The sequence below is a fragment of the Sminthopsis crassicaudata genome, chromosome 6 (genome assembly GCF_048593235.1).
Source record: "Sminthopsis crassicaudata isolate SCR6 chromosome 6, ASM4859323v1, whole genome shotgun sequence".
Lineage (NCBI taxonomy): Eukaryota > Metazoa > Chordata > Mammalia > Dasyuromorphia > Dasyuridae > Sminthopsis > Sminthopsis crassicaudata.
In genome coordinates, this window is record NC_133622.1 from 11,631,787 (window position 1) to 11,645,227 (window position 13,441).

The 13,441-nt window shown below is 33.8% G+C and overlaps 1 protein-coding gene across 3 annotated transcripts in view; it reads left to right on the plus strand.

Annotated features, from left to right (window-relative positions):
• Window positions 1–13,441, plus strand: part of SLIT2 (slit guidance ligand 2) — a 344,055-nt gene that overhangs the window by 14,518 nt on the left and 316,096 nt on the right. For all 3 annotated transcript variants that reach the window (XM_074275110.1, XM_074275109.1, XM_074275107.1), the window contains exon 4: window positions 2,589–2,660. In XM_074275110.1, coding sequence (XP_074131211.1) covers window positions 2,589–2,660 — 72 coding nt within the window. The remainder of the gene's footprint in view (window positions 1–2,588; window positions 2,661–13,441) is intronic.

The window sequence follows — 13,441 nt, forward strand, 5'->3', positions numbered from 1 at the left end:
AGATAAATTGTGTTTGTCAGATTGATTTCCATCCCAGTGACCAGCTGAGGGAATACTGGGATCTCATGAACTTCAGGGAATGGAGCAGCAGGAGGAGAGTGGGGCAGGTAGAGGGGAAAGCTGCTTTGTGGCCAAAGAGGGGCAGAGAAGAGGAAATGGGAGACTAAGAAAGAAACTTTTTAAACTTACTCGGGTTATCCTTCTATAGATAGGTCTCTAGGACACAATTTTGCTTAATAAGGAAAAAACCCAAAGGATTCTTTCTAAATTCCCTTGAAAGTTTCTTCTTAATACTAGTGATTATTTGCATACTTTGAGGAGAATCATGGATATTTTTAATGATTTATTAGAGATAAATTATACAGTGCCTCAGTGTGGTGTGGAGGTCACCCTGGATTCTTAAATGATAGACAAATGGAAGGGAGAACTCCACCCAGAAGATTGTGCTTCTTACTAAATTAGGAAATCTTTTGTGCTTTAAATTGTTAGATGTTATATAGACAAGTCCTCCACACACACACAAAAAGAGATGGGATCCAGAATTATCAATTGTACAATTTCGGTGTTAGATCAATATCTGAAAAGGACCTCAGAAACTACTAAATTTGGAGAATCTAGATGAGGAAATTGAGCCCCATACAGAGTAAGTGGTTTGCACGATCATAAAGGCAGTAAACTTCAAAAGGGAGGGTTAAAACTTAGGTTCTCTTCACTGGAGCACATCACTCCCATTGTAATTTCTTTTATGTTTTTCATCATCAGTAAACACTTTAAAATGAGTTGAACATCGTTCCTGGGTATGACTCTAATTTTGTAATCATTTAAGTTAAAATATAATGAAAATCATGCCTATTTTCTATTTCATCATAGAATCTAAAAGAGGAAAGGACCCTTCTATTTCCCACCTTATGCTATTTAAACTGTTATAATATTTTGATGATCATCTTTTTTTGTTGTTGTTTGTTTGTTTTTAATATATCCATTGATAGATGCATCATTGCCTTCCAAGGCTATTTTAAATTTTTCTTTCTTTTTTCCCCTTCCTATTGGGACTATTGCTGGCATTTGGAGTTATTTGGGACATGTCTAGCCCTTGTTTGATGACAAATTTCCAAATGATTGAAGACTAGGATTGTGTTCTGTCAGTCTCTCTTCAAGATCTTTACTTCCTTCATATGATGATTTCTAAGTACTACAACTTCTAGATACTTCACCTTCTAGATATTTCAATTTTCCTCTTCACTTTTTAAATTTTTAGTTATCCTTATTTAAGAAAAGACCCCTGACTTCATTGAGATATATATATATATACATATATATAGATATAGATATATTAATGAAATGCTAAAGATTTGAAATTCACAAAATTGGAAAATGATTAAGTTTTGTCAGGTTTTTCTATTCTTTGGTAGATACATGTGGATGAACTGGGAGTAATTGTATCATTTCATAGCATTAGAACCTAAGTGGAATTGAATTTAAATGTATTTGAAAAAGTTTTAAAATATATTTCAGATCAAATTCTTTTAAAGTTTTTCAAACTTATTATATCTTTCAGTCAGTACCAAAAATCTGTAGGTTTGAGTTGAGGATCAAAATCAGAAATAAAAACTTGATTTATATTACTTATGAGAATGGTCTTCAAAATATGCTCCATAAAATTCTGTTATTTTATTACAGATAAAAGAACTTTGTAAATAATCTTGTTTACTATAAATTTACTTTTCCAGCATGTGTAGTATTAGTATTCACAGACTTAAACAAAATCATATATAACACATAAAGTTCTACCCTCAAAACATGTTAGACCTTGACCTTGCCAAGAACTCAACAAAACCAGCTGCTCATTTTTAAATGAGACTTCCCAGGCTCCTTAGGGTGCCCCTTGGCTGTTCCACGAGCCAGGATTCCTCATGACAAAGTATTCAATGATATGAACTCCACTACCTCCAATCTGAGAACTGCTTGCTTCAGAATCGGCCATTTGGGCCTGTTTTAAGACCTGAGTGATCAGAGTATTACTGTGTGGATGATATCGGGCTACACCTGACCCCCCATTCATTGTCTTCCTCCTTCTCGTCTCCTCTTCCTCCTCCCCTTTTTCTGTTCCTTTCTCCTTTCCCTCCCTATCTTTTTCTCCCTCCCCTCCCCCTCCTCTTCTTCCTCCTCCTCCTGCCTCTCCCCTCCTCATCTTCCCCCCCTCTTCTGTCTTCATCTTCTTCTTCCTCTTCTTTTTATTCTTACATTAAGGAGACCTTGATGGGAATCTGCTGTAGAGCAGCCCCCATTTCTCTGTTCCTTTCCATAGATAGAGATTGTAAGGTTTAAAAATTAGTTCTCACTAATGGTTGCTTCAAATAAACTGACTGCATAATGGAAACATGTTTTGAAGTCACACAATGAAAGATGAATCAAACTTTTAATTTGTAGTAGACAATTAATGATGATAATGCAATATTTAATTCTCCTGAAGATCTTTCATATCTTTCTTAAAACACAATAATAATACCAAATCACTGTTTCATTGTTATATCTTATCTGTAACATGAGCTTTATTTTTATTTGTGTTTTTCTGTTTTTCTCAAAAGGCGTTTAAACAAAAATAACCTTCAGCTGTTTCCTGAGTTGCTGTTTCTTGGGACTTCGAAGTTATACAGGCTGTGAGTAGACACAGTTAGTTATTGTTGCTTTGGGTAGTACCTTGCATTTTATTAAATGTTCTTTTTGAGGTCGTTAACTTTGTTTTCTTGGAATCTGTCCATTGATATGTTTCTGCATTTTAAGGTTTGCTTTGTTTTTTTTTTTCTTTCTTTGGGAGTTATATGATCTATCTTCATTGGTTTCAATTATTTTTAAATAACCTACAATGGTTTATTTGTTATAATAAGTGAACAAATTTAGTCAAGTATCTACTGTTGAAGTTTCCTTAATACTTATGTCTCTTGAAGGCTTTTAATTGAGCTCTGATTGACAAGATAGCTAAGTTTTATGTTCATTTTGTTATTTTGAAAAGACCATAGTAGCTTAAAAAGTAATTGGTGAAATTGTTTTTCATAGTTGAGGGTCCATAGTTTGGTTTTGTGATATTATTCTGTGCTCAAATAGTGATCCTTGTTGGTATAAAATGTTAATATAGTATATGTGAAAATGGATCTTAATCAAAAATTTATATTATGTTATGTGGTGTAAATAGGCTAAACTAAAGGATGATTTCAGGAGAGCATGACTAGAAAAAAGATTGGAATTTTTACAGCATTTAAATAATTGTTAAAAGCACAAACTGCAAGAAAGGATTTGTTTGGGAATATCCCATAATTTGAGTATCAAACAGAATATTTTTAGCTCTCCCTAGACAGCTTGTTTTTTTGACCAAATAATTACCTCAGTTGTTAATTGATCTGTTATAGTTTCAGTATGGGCATATTCTGTGCCAACCTTGTACTTTTCTGTGAGTTATTGGGGAATCTTTGAAAGTTCTTGTGACTAAAAAAAATCATTACCTTCCAGCTAACTTAGTGATAAGTTCCTCCATATTTATTTAGGATGGTCTTCAAACAATAGCTAGAGTCACTTTTAGGCCTCATCGTCAATTCCTTTTCAGTTTAGTAGACTAGACAGACTGTGCTGAGTAAAACTTTGATTCCAAAGAGTCACCTCCATGTCATAGTTGAGACATGAAAGGACTTTTGTTGAAGATGAAATAATAGTAACCCTCTCAATATAACAACAACAAAAAAAACAAACTTAGAATTTTACACATGAGTTTTTCTGATTATTGGAGTGTAGCATAAGAATATGGGATGTTTCAATATTTGGGATGATTTCAGAGGAGCATTTGGATGAATAGCAAGTGGGCAAACATACAATTTCTTTGCAGATATGCAGAGGTAACCCCACTGTTTTAGGGTTACTTCAGCAATTCCAGAAGCAGGAGAAATGAATCATTTGTTTACTTCCCCAGCCAAACTTGCTTCTTTACTGTGTGTGCTATATGCCTTAATTCATTGTGTTCTATGGTTTAGAAAGAAGTTATATGCAGCTGGAATTCCTTGTATTCATTCCAAATTCTGACATTTTTGCTACTGTTTAGGAAAGATGGTGAAACATGTTTAAAAGTGTTAGTCTTTTTTGGACTCTTCAGAACTAAATGCTTTTGTAGGTCAATTTGATTCATTTATTTAATGAAATTTTATTAATTTTAATAATTTTAACTATTCAAGGAAAAAATCTCTTGAAAATAAACTTTTATTTGAATGAAATTATTTGTTAGGGACCTTTGAGAAATGAATAAGACTTTATTTATTTTTTTTATATCCAAATATGTTTATAAAATCTATGGAAGAAGGAGTAGGCAAAAATGGCTTTGAGTAAAAATATCCTGTCAGCTGAGAATTTTAGGGACTTTAGAGATTTTGAAATTTTATCTTAATGTCTAGTTAATTTTCACTTGGATTGAATGTTAGCATATGATTTCACATAGGTTGTTGATCTAAAATTAGTGTTGAAATTTGTGTAGTACATGGAAGGGAAAGGCTGAAGTCTACAGTTCTTTCCTGAGAATGAGGGTAGGACCTAGACTGGGCCATAAAAAAAGTACAGGATTGAAGTGGACAAAAGGAAGGAATGGGTAAGCATTTTCAGATGGAGGAAACAGCATAGACAAGGGCATGGTTTGGGATGGTAACAGTGAGATAGATCTTATCAAACCATTTAACCCTTCACTCTTCCACCATACAATAATTGCACTAAATACTGGAGAAGATAAAGTTTGTGGAGTAAGAGATAAATATATGTAAACTCCTTTGTAAATCTTACTTTGTCATATAAATGCCAGTTATTGTTACTATTATCATTGTTGTAGTTGAAGAAATGATAATTGAAAAAAATGACTTGAGTACTGCTATTTTATGAAATTATTTATTTACACATTATTTTAGATATCTTGGCTATTTTTAACTTGGAATTTTACATCTGAATTAGAGACCAAATTGCTGGGAATTGTAGTATTCTCATTTCAAAAATTGTTTCTGAACTTTGATAATAATTATGTCTTGCAAAACTTAGTTTAAATTGTTAGTAATACATTTCATAAATAACAGTGAAAAGTGAAAACTTTTTTCCATGTGATAAGAAGATAATTGGTATCTTAAAGTTGAGGTTTTCTGGGTGATAAACATTAAGAATTGGTTTGTCATCATCCTAAGCAAGAATTTATCAAATGGGTTTCATGCTTAGTATAATCACTAGAAGTAGAAAAAATAAAAAAGACAGTAGCAATTCATATTTTTTATATTAAGTATTTGAGAAATGACTAGGCCCTAGAAGTACCTGTGTAAAGATTCCTTCTCCAGAAATTCAAATTTAAAGCTATGAAAAATGTAGCCTGCAATCCTATGAATATGTTTTTGCTATTTTTAAAATTTTTAAATGTATACTTCTTCAAGTAGGATGGGAAATGACAGTAAATATCAAAAAATCTTTGATAAAGAGCTTTTTTTTTTTTTGTAGTGTTATTTTATTCTGGCCAAATATCTCTGCTTATTAGACATAGATACATAAAAAGCAAACTTATACATGAAATCTCTAATCCAGGGGAGTCACTTATTTAGGAAAATTATGTCCAACTCAAAAATTCCAAATAATAATTTCTTTCGTATATGGTTTTATACAGTCAATTGACATAAAACTTTAATTACTTTAAGGTGAATAGTTTTTCAATTTTGTAATGTTTCTGCTTCTGATAGATTATCAATTAAAAATGTGAATCCATTTTACATGTTTCAGAGACCAAGTTTGCAATTCTTTTATTGTAAGTTTAGCTGATTTTTTTTAAAGCTAATTAGATGGAGCACACTGTAAACTTTGTTTGAGCTTCTGTGAAGAATGATACCCATTTGAGTGAGTCCCAACTGTAAATGAGATGCCAGGTGAAGAAGCCCATATGCTCATTGCATAGCCTAAATGCAATATAAAAGAAAAAGAGGGTACACTGTATATGAATTATGATTAGACATGGTTGGTTGCCGCCAGCGGCCAACTATGCTTTCCCTTTGCTGTCTGCTCCAATTTCTCTTTGGACGGGTTGAGAGAGCACTACATGTTCAGGTCAAGATGTTTGCTCAGAAATAGTAGTACGGTTGCAGCTGTGTTTGTTGGAGCAGGAGACTAGTTTAAATAGCATTACCATTTATCCAGTCCATTAACAGAACTCTGTAAAATAATACCAACTCTGCATAAACTACAGGACAGTGTAATAAAATTACAAGCACTTGTTGACAGATGGGAAGTGTAAGTAAAGGAAAGGAATAGGTTGAGGAGTTTAAAAGAGACAGTACATAATTTTCTCAGCTCAACTAGGTACTCCACACCCTCCCTTACCTCCCACCCTAGCCCTAGAAAGCACCCACACTTATTTCTATTGTATTCTTCTGAAGGGAGAAAATCATTTTCAAAGTAACCTGAAGATCATTGTAGAGATTGCCATTACATTTCATCACAGACTGAAGGACTTGGGTAGACTTTTCCCAATTTAATCATTGATTGTTGGATACTCCTAGTACCTGTGAGTTCTTGCATTTGGTAGATTCTGACTAAATATCTATTATATTGGGTGTATATGTTATATTCAAGGTACATAGCTTATAAACACAGTTAAGTGCTCCTTCATGTAATTAGATTACTTGAAATTTGATTTGCTCATGAGCAATTCACACTTTGAAGTGGAGTTTTCAACTACAAACCATGGCTTGTTAGAGAGGAATTTCATTTGGCGGTGCCGTGGTTAGCCTTTTGGGTTACACATATTTGTTTTGTGGTTTTTAGTTTATTTTTTTGAGCATTATTATATTTACTCAGTATTCTAACATAAACTTAAATATTCAAAGCACTTCTTTGTAACTCTTTTTCTCTCTACCGCCACAAAAAGGACTCAGGTATCACATATAGCCAAGTGATTCACTCATTTAATTTTCTTCAAATCTTTTTGTGAAAATCTCACCCCCCCCCCTTGCAAGTGGAGTTTACACTTTTTTAGTACTTAGATATTCACTACTTGGACTTTATACATCATCAGTAGTAACTATCTTTAAATGTCTAGTGAATGCTTCACTGAAACAAATAGTTTAAACCTTGATTTTTCTGCTAAGATTATAGCTTTTTAGTTGCAAAGTAAATACCCATGTAAGAATGCATACTTTTAAATCTTTCTGGATATAAATTGTTGATACCTCTATGGTATCTTTGTGTGTGCAAAAACAATGTGCCTTTTTCCTTGAGAAACTTTTAAGAAAATAACTTGATAGGAACACAAAGTCTAATAAAGAAAGTTTCATATCTTAAATCTGTCACTTTCTGCATGTAAGTTGATTGAGCTAACATTACATCCCAGAAACCACTCTTGATAATGAAAAACTAAATTCAATGATTAGAAGAAAAAAAACAACTAGATTGCCTATTTTTTTTTTACCATCTTAGGGTTTTCTAAATGTTGAAGTGTTTTGAGAGATACAACAGGATGCACAAAATGTCAGTGAGATTTGTTTTTCCGCATTAAAAAAATATAACATTATTTAATCTAATTATATATTAAAAAACCTTCTAAGTCCTCAGTTTCTTCATGTCAATTTAGTTACCTAAAATCCTTGTAGTAGAGAATAAAAGCAGAACACTGCATGGGGAGCCCTTGCAAAAATTCCTCTTGAATTAATTTCTGCCAGCTATGATTAAAGTGTGCGGTACTAGATGTGTCAGATACCATAGTTCCCTGCTTCATTTTACTCTTGGCCTGTTTGGCCCCTGCCACAATAAATCCAACAACGGTTACGCAGGAATTGCAGGTTACAGTTGCTACGGTTACCGTTGTCCGGCCAGATCGACATCATTACTCATCTAGTGAGCTACCATGATAGCTACCGCTGATTTCCATTCCTGGGAATAGTGCAGATCTTTCATGCACTGGGGATGAAAGTTCTTCAGATTGCTGTCATATCTGTTTTAGAATTGTTAGAAAGAGAGCAGAGGATCCACACTGTCTACACGGGTACTTTAGCTGGCTTTGTTGATGTCTGAAAACAAAGAGGGGTGAGGCTGAAAAAGGTGTGGAACCTGTGAGGGACTGGAAGCACCAACTTTTTTCTTTACACGGTTCATGAATGCAGAGTTGGGGGTTTGCTTTCCCTTTTCTCTTCCTGATTCTGGGCTGCCTTGGGAGAGAAAATAATAAAGCAAAGCCCCTCCTGCTTTGGATGGTTAGCCTTAAATATTATACTTTGCAAGCAGAGCTGTCTTTTTAAGCAGCCAGATAAAAGGGTGGACACCTCCTTCTCTGAGCACCTATTTCCCCAAAGCTTTCCAAGAAAAGTGGGATCTCATGGACCTAGCTCAAGCTCTGAATGTCATGCAGATCAGAGCTCAGACTCTGTGGAGGGTAGAAATCCAATAAAGAGGAGATTGGGTTCCAGATTCTGCAGGGTAGCTTGTTGGTGGTTTCCCCTTCTGATAGATGGTTCAGATGTGACTTGTTGCCTGGCTGCTGTTGGAGACCAGGCAGGAATTGTCAGGTTTCGGCTCTGAGAAAGGCTGCCCCTCTCCAGGGCCTGCTGTAAGGCCAAGAGAGAGTGAACTCCCCTAACAAAAGCTTGTGCATTAATATCTTTCTGTGTGTGTGTATGTCAGCACTTATTCCTGAATGGTAGATGGGCGCGTGTGCTATGGAAAACAAACATTTATTGAATTCTTTCTGTGCCTGGGGCATTCTGCTAAGGGCTCTAACTGAAAAGAGTCATAAAATATGGTGTCTATTCTTGAAGGCCTTGCCTATTATTTATTACCCAATAGCCAATTAAATCTTTGAAACATCATAGTTATTCAAAGCAAGGAAGTTAGTAAAAATCAGAACACTGGACATGTTGATGGTATTCTTTTGCCTTGAAAGCCTTAAAAAGACACACATACACCCCCCCCAACAAAGACAGAGAGACAGAGGAGAGAGACAGATACATAGAGCCATCTTTTTTTGAAATACAAGGAAAGGGGTATATAAATATCAAAATTACTAATGTTAGATCACTATTTCCAAATTTTGGAAGTTGTAAAGTTAAGTCCTGAAATAAATTATAGGGAAATTTTAAAAATAGTGTTTGAATTATATGTAGAGAGAGTGTGATGAAGTATGGAGAAAGATGGCCTCAGGGAGAAAACCAGGATTCAATTCTTACAACTAAAGCAGTGGGACCCTGGGCACCCAGTTGTTCAGAGGCAGATTTTCATAAGTTATAACCAAAGTGCTGAGGAGCATTGGTAGACAGTTCCCTAGAACATTTAAACCACAGATGCGGTCCTACTTCTTGTCCTCTTAGTTTATATTAAACACCTGGGAAAATAAGATGAATTTGTCTTACTAGAGAGTATCCTATAGAAAAAATAATATTTGGCTGGGGTCAGGCAACTTCAGTTTCAATCCAGACTTTGCAACTGATTAGCTGGCTTTATTATCTTGGCTTTAATCTTAATTTCTTGTTTCCTTATCTGAAAAATTGGTGGTGGATAGGGCTTGGTTTTTAAGTCCATTTTTGACTTTAAAATCATTCTATAAGTCAACTAACTACATAAAATGTCTTTTTTTACAAATGAATATAAACATCTTTAAATAGATTGTAAATTTTAGTTGTGAATTCTTCATTGATAACAATATTTTGTAATTCTTTTCACCATAAAGTACACATTATGATCCCCTTACCCCTCACTCTCTTCCCCATTTCCCATTTATTAGAAAAGAGCAAAAATAAGTGAAATCAGGCCTGTTTACTTTTAACAAGATGAATCCTATCACTTTAAGAATTCTGGCATAAAATGAGTGGGAGTGGGAGCAAAATAACACAAGAATTGTTTAGTTTAACAAATATCTTCAAAGAGTCATTTTTGTAAATTTATCTTTATGGTAAAAATCAAGTTTCAGACACAGTGACAGTCTGAAATAAACCAATATCTTAAAGGTAAAGGTAAAACTGCAATTTTTCTTAGTAAAATCTTAACACATTTTTAATGAAAACTTAAAATTATGCTTATTTTTAAACCATGAATTGCTTTTTTTTGGGGGGGGGTGCTATGACTATGAGAGAGAGAGTTAGTAATAAGCAACCTGTTTTGTTTTGTTTTTTTTTAATCTCTTGTTCATAGTAAAAAGTTGGGAAGTAACAGGAACTCCAATAATGAATCGAAGTTAACTTGTTTATTATACTCTTCTTTCTTTGTCATCTGCTTTGGTTTCTACCATCATGCAGTTTTGTCTGCCTCTTAATCATCAACAAAATGAAAGTGAACATTGGTGCAGGCTGAGGGAGTATGATGGGTTTGGTGGCTTGGGATAGTTAGATGTCTTAATTGATTTCAGAGTTCCTCTTTTTAACTTGCTAATACCAAATTTATCACGAACTAATGACATAGTAATTCCAGCCCAACTTACTTTCCTTATTCTTTCCTCTCTGCATATTATAAAATGTTTCTCTATTCATAGGAATTTAAGGTGAGAAAAGAAAAGTAAATTCTTATGCTTGAACTATAAACTGATCAGGGTTAGAAAGTTGAGCAGAACAACCCACATTTTTATTTATTTATTTATTTTTATTGCCCAGCAACATGTGTAAGGAGGAGAGAACATATTTTGAACATTTTTCCCTGAGTTACTCTACAAGAATCAATGTGATAAATTATAATTTGACCATTAAAGTATATATGTATGCTTGCTGCATGGGAAAAATTCCTCAGCAATTCTGTTATTTTCTCCTCTGAAATTGGTATGTTGTGAATGTAGTTATTACAGTAAACTATTTCTAAATTGCTGATACTATTTGCTTTCTGGGTTTTGTTTGTTTTTGTTATTGTTTGCTTTTTTTTTTTTCTTCCCAAATTCATTTTAGGCAGTGTGTCATTTTGCCTCTTTTAATTGGTGTTCTGTAAAAACAGGATAAATTCATTGAATCCATCTGGGGAATTAACATAAATAGGTTAACACACTTGAATATGCAGATTATTTACAAACTGGTGTGCATTGTGTTCTGAGGGCTGGCTGAACCTAGAAATGTTTCTTGTCTTTCTGGAGCTTATTGAATTGGTAGGGGGATATGACATAGTCATATAGTAACCATACAAAATTAAACCTAGTAAGGACATAAGGGTGATTAAAATGTTTGAGATCTCTGGGGAAAAGCCATTCATTACCTGCTAAGAGGGGTTAGGGCTTCCTGGGGGAAGTGCCTTTTGATTTCCCCTTTAAATAAGGGTTAGGTGTTCCTCTGGGGAAAAGGAGGCACTCTGGGCTCTAGGACAAGCTTAAATAAGGATGAAGATTAGCAAAAATAGATGAAAAAAGGGGCGCCTTTGTGATAACAGCGAGGGAAATCTGGCTCTACTGAAAGGAGTTTGGTAAACTCCTTTAAATATAGTCATGAGGGAACAGAATTATTCCTCAGTCTATCCAGGGTCACCTAATGCTACTTTTAAAGAATTTATAGCATTTTTCTTTTTTTAGCCAACTAATTTTGGTAGAGAAATTAGACTAGGGAAAATTACTTTTAACAAGTTAGGTTCCCAACACAGGTAACAATAGTTGTTTTAACTTTACTAGAGTGAAGTATATAAAAATGTTCTGCTTCGTTCCCTTTTCTCAGTATTTAAAATCAAATTAACTGTCAAGGTGGTTCCTTCATAGGGTTCTTCCTGTAGGAGTTAACCTTGAAAGCTTGGGTAAATTATATGTGAGAAACCGTTTGGGCAGCAGTTTAAAAGGAAACAATGCTAGAAAAGGAAGTAATCAAAGTTAAAAAAAAAAAAAAAAAAAGGTATTTCAGAGTTTATGTAGCTGGGCTGTGGTGTAAAAACATGGGGTGCAGGGGTATTCAGAGAACATCTGTGGTTCTTGAATCTTCCCCCAAGTGAATGTGTAAGTGTAAGTATGGCATCTTGATTTAAGTGTTTAAAAAAAGGAGAGAAAAAAAAAACTTAAAGGAAAGAAATAAATAAGTCTGGAAAGAGAATAGGGAGAGAGAGCTTGTGCTCTATCCTGATAGGTTTCTTCCAATAGTGAAAGATTAAAGCCTGAAGTAACTGACTAGCTGAGAAAAGCCCAGAGGAAGGTTGATTGCTTCCCCTCCAACAGTTCCAATTGATTGAAAAAAGACTAATTTAAAGTTCTGTTTGTTCTAAGTCTTAAACCATCAGAATTCTCTTTTGGAACTGAAGGAATGCTCTGGAGGAAAAAGAATCCAAGGATAAAAAGTCATTGCTGGCCAACAATTGTTCCTAATCCTCACAAAATGCTGGAGAAATTAAATTTATTCTTTATTGCTCCAAGTGTTACCTAGGTCACTGGGCGATGGGAAAATTGAACTGGAAGTTGAGCAGGCGCAATCTTTGTTTTGTGTCTAGATGCTTAACCTTAGACACGACAAGGCATCTTAGAGTGTTGTGGGAACTTGGTTCAGAGTATTAACACCAAGACTTTTATTGCCCTGGATTTATAATAGGCTATGTTGTCAGTAGATGAAAATGCAGTGTTTACATTGCAGTGTTAAATGATCATTTAATTAACACCTAAGGAAAAAAAAAAACTTGTGAAATTCTTAGTGGCTTTTATTGTTGGTTTCCTTGGAGGTTTTAATATTCAAGTTTCATTGCAATTTCTTTTTAAAAGTATAGCTACAAAAGGCACTTATAAACTTTTTTTTAGGAAGACAAACAGTTTAACCCTGTTGACCTTTTATCTAAAATGCTAATTTATATTACATTTTAGATTAGACTAACACAGACTTCTTAATTGGAGACCTCACTTCTGTGTAAAGGGGATTGTTAATAAGGAGTTTAATTACAATTTTAGGAAATGATATTCATGTAGAAGATGTTTGTTATGTCTTTAATTAGTTGATTATGAAACTTCTGCAGCAAAGCACTAATTGTATAATTTTTAGAAATAAAATATCACATCATTCAAAAAACATTTGTTTTTAAGGATGTTACCAATTGCATGGAATGTTCTGGGAACTATTCATTTTGTTTGATGGAGAATCATTATTATATAAGACTTCATAAAATCGATCAAAGACTAAGAAGAAAGTAATAAAATCATTTTTTAAAATTAAAATGAAGAGCAAGCCAATATCATTTTGTTTGTCACAGAGACCAAATTTCTTCACCTTTTCTTGCCCTTTTATGAAGCCATTCATTTAAAAAAATATTCTCCTAACAAAGGACTAATAATATATAGGATGTTACCAAGGAAAGCAGCTGCTCTGCTCTTTAAAGTACTTTATTAAAAGATAAATTAGAATTAGAATGGAGAATCCATTTAATCCACATTTTATCTGCTTGCCATTTCCTTTTTAATATATTAGAAAAAAATGAAAAAATCCTAAAACATGGACAAATGCACCTGTTGGATGAAATCTCT